Consider the following 3167-nt stretch of genomic DNA (forward strand, 5'->3'; position numbering starts at 1 on the left):
CTTTTTAAAAAAAACCACAATCTTTCAAAAATAAAACGTTCTTAGCAATAAAAAACACTTTAATGTGGTTCTTTTCCGGTATTGTACAACTTTTTTTTTAATTAAATATGAGTTGAATCTAATGATAAAATTATTTCTGCATAATGATAAAAATTGTATAATAATTTGCTTGTAAGTTTGTTGACGGAAATGCTTTAGGTGGTGCACTTTTTTTTAAACGTTTTGCAAAATTACAATGTTTTGAACATTGTTTCATGTGACACAAACTTTCTTTGTATCCAAACAAGTTTATTTTCAAATGCAGATTGTTTTTTGAAGTTTGACCATCGTCTTCAAAAATTTCAAAAATCAGTTCCTTTTCAGTTCCGAAAAAACCTAGGAAACAGATTGAACACAATTTTTGAGGTCACACATCTCCAACCCACCATGAAATTATCCTCTCCTCACCGCCCCCCTTTTACACTTTTTTCTACGGAAAACAAGGACAGATGGAGATGAAGGGTAATTGAACACAAATCTACCTTCAAGGCAAATTGCGTGAAAAGATGACGGCAGAAGAGAAGGTCGTCTTTCTGCAAAAAAAAACTAGGATAATAAATCGTTTTGTGGTTGGCAATTTGAAGGACAGTTCGTTATTGGCTTGAACCTCCCAGACCGCCATGATGACATTGCTTTGCGAAGGTTTCATAACTGGCTATCCAACTTTTAAAAAAATGACATAGAATCTCTCCATTTTTTGAAGTTTGGAAAATACCTAAACTTTTTCTGATAGATTGAGAATACAAGAGTACTGCGTTTATGTTTGGAATCGGAAAATATTTTTATTGCTCGAATATTCAGGTTTTTAAGAAAAAGAAACTGAATGCGTGGAATAACAGATGGTTGTGTAATAGTGTACCAGAAAATGAAACAAGATGGCTGAACGTTGTCCACGAAAAAGAGATTAGAAAAAGATAGATATTAGCGAGGAATAGGAAAAGAAAGCAAAAAGAAGGTGAATGAAATGCGAGCAAAACGGAGAGACAGATGACAATGACCGAAGAATACGGGGCAAGAAAAACACACGGAGAACGGATCTAATGAATATGTTCAGTACGCCGATAACGACACACAGCGTGTTTAATGATAGCATATTTTTAAGTTCAAACACCGATACTTTTTATGCGCGCTGTTTCAGCCGGTTTACTGCATTTGGAAGTGAATTTGATGATGAAGAATCCCGAGTATAGTGATATTCAATGTCAAGTGGAGGTCCTGTGTTAAGCACACTGAAAGGCATTGATTTCAGCACAAAAATTCAAAATGTTGAATTTTTCTGAAAGTTTGCATGCTTTTTTTTGCAAAAACAGCAAGCTTTTTCATCGGCCGAGCCCTTTTTGATTTTGCATTTCTGACAAATATGTATTAGTGCAAAACGTTTTGATTCTCCAACACACAGAAGACTCCATCACTCAACAAAATTTTCTAATTTCCGGACAAGTTCGCTTATTTAGACGAAGTTTATCATTGAATAAGTAACATTTATTCCTTAATAATCCTAGAGACCATCGCCAAATGTGCACGAAAAAGAAATTGTTACTCAAAAATAGATCTTCAGATTAGAAGCAGTGCGTATCTCCTCAGAAGCAAACCAAAAGCAAGGACAGACACAAAGTCTGTGTACTCTCCTCATGACTAGTCTACGTTCACTTCACTTTTGGTGTCTATGTCTCTAAGGAAGAGTTCATTACTCTCATTTATATGTTGCCTTGTTGAAAAAAAAACGTGTGCTCAGCGATTACCTCTCTTTCTTTTTATTCTCTATCCGATCGTATCGTTTCAGTATTCAATGGACACGAAGCCAAAAAAGCCGTTCCGTTTAATGTCACTACCATTTGTGGCTTTCAGACATTCTCTTTATCAAACTGACTTTTATGATATGTAAGTTTTTTCTTATTCAATAATTCTTTATCGATGCGGCGAATCTTCTAAAATTTTGTTTTGTCAAAGTAACTTTGAAACATATATTTTTTTAGTGGGAATTTTATTACCTAAATGGATTTTCAAAGAAAAGTTAATCAATTTTTAAATCGATCAATTGGTACTGAATGAAGTTAAACTTTTGAAGAGCAACTATGAAAAAGAGTTGAATGTGATGTTCGCAGGAGAAAAGTACACATGGAGAGCAATTGAGACTGTCGCCACTAATGACGGTAGATATGTCGCGTGAGTTTTGGAGTTTTGTGTAAAATTGCAACATTGTGTGAGAATATGATAAGACTAATGAGAGGAATCTCGCAATTCGATTTCAAAATTAACATAATCCAAGTTTCGGTACAGAAGGAATGTGAAACACGCACAAATAAAAGGTATAATCTTTATGAAGTTAGAACATGGATTCGGAGAACACCCGTAAATAATGCCTGTATTACTGAAGTAATGTGTTCTCCTTTTCACAATACATAATTTACAGAGATCACCACGATAATGTGAAATTCGATTTGACGTGCTCTGAAATCTTCAACATTCTGAATAAGAAGTCGGTGGATACTTTTCGATTCGACAGGAACATCGAATTGGCGGACATTTCGAAAAACTGGGAACATATTAAAGAAGCTATCAATATTTATACTGCCACAGAAAAGTTGATGAGAGATGTGTTGGATATGGTCTTGAACAAGTTTGAAAGAATTAACACCCTATTTGTCGACACCAATCTTCCCATACCTTATGATGGATTCAGTAACAAGAAACTCAAGAATTTGTACCTGGGAGGAGAGAATACGGTATTCTCTTCAAAAGATTTTATAGACACTGAAACCGAGGTTTTGTTGATTCAATCTTCATCAATGGACTTGATGGTGCTCAAGGAATTTCTTGTGGAATGGACGAAACTCCCAAGAAATCCTGAAAAACTTGAACCTCAAGTTATTCGAATCTTCAATATCAAAACTGATGCTTCTATTCTACAAGGCATTCATACCTATCCCTGGAATCCCCACTACCGAAGTCAAAACTATGTAATCCATCTAGATAATGGTGTGGTGGCGGTCGATTGCTCGGAAGGACAAGATCTCATCAGACCAGATGGAAAGATAGCAACTGTTTTGATTACGGAGTCAAGCTTCGACTTCTTCGTATGGGAACGAACTTTTCATAAAATTCCGGCTAATGCGGTCTTTGGATGA

The 3167-nt window shown here is 35.4% G+C and overlaps 1 protein-coding gene across 1 annotated transcript; it reads left to right on the forward strand.

Annotated features, from left to right (window-relative positions):
- Nucleotides 1–2134: 2134 nt before the first annotated feature.
- Nucleotides 2135–3167, forward strand: GCK72_023034 (uncharacterized protein; the record flags this gene model as incomplete). The annotated part of the gene is made up of 2 exons (XM_053735193.1): nt 2135–2205; nt 2453–3167. The coding sequence occupies 2 exons, from the start codon at nt 2135–2137 to the stop codon at nt 3165–3167; spliced, it is 786 nt and encodes a 261-aa protein (XP_053578759.1).

Source organism: Caenorhabditis remanei, chromosome X (genome assembly GCF_010183535.1).
Source record: "Caenorhabditis remanei strain PX506 chromosome X, whole genome shotgun sequence".
In the NCBI taxonomy this organism is placed as follows: domain Eukaryota; kingdom Metazoa; phylum Nematoda; class Chromadorea; order Rhabditida; family Rhabditidae; genus Caenorhabditis; species Caenorhabditis remanei.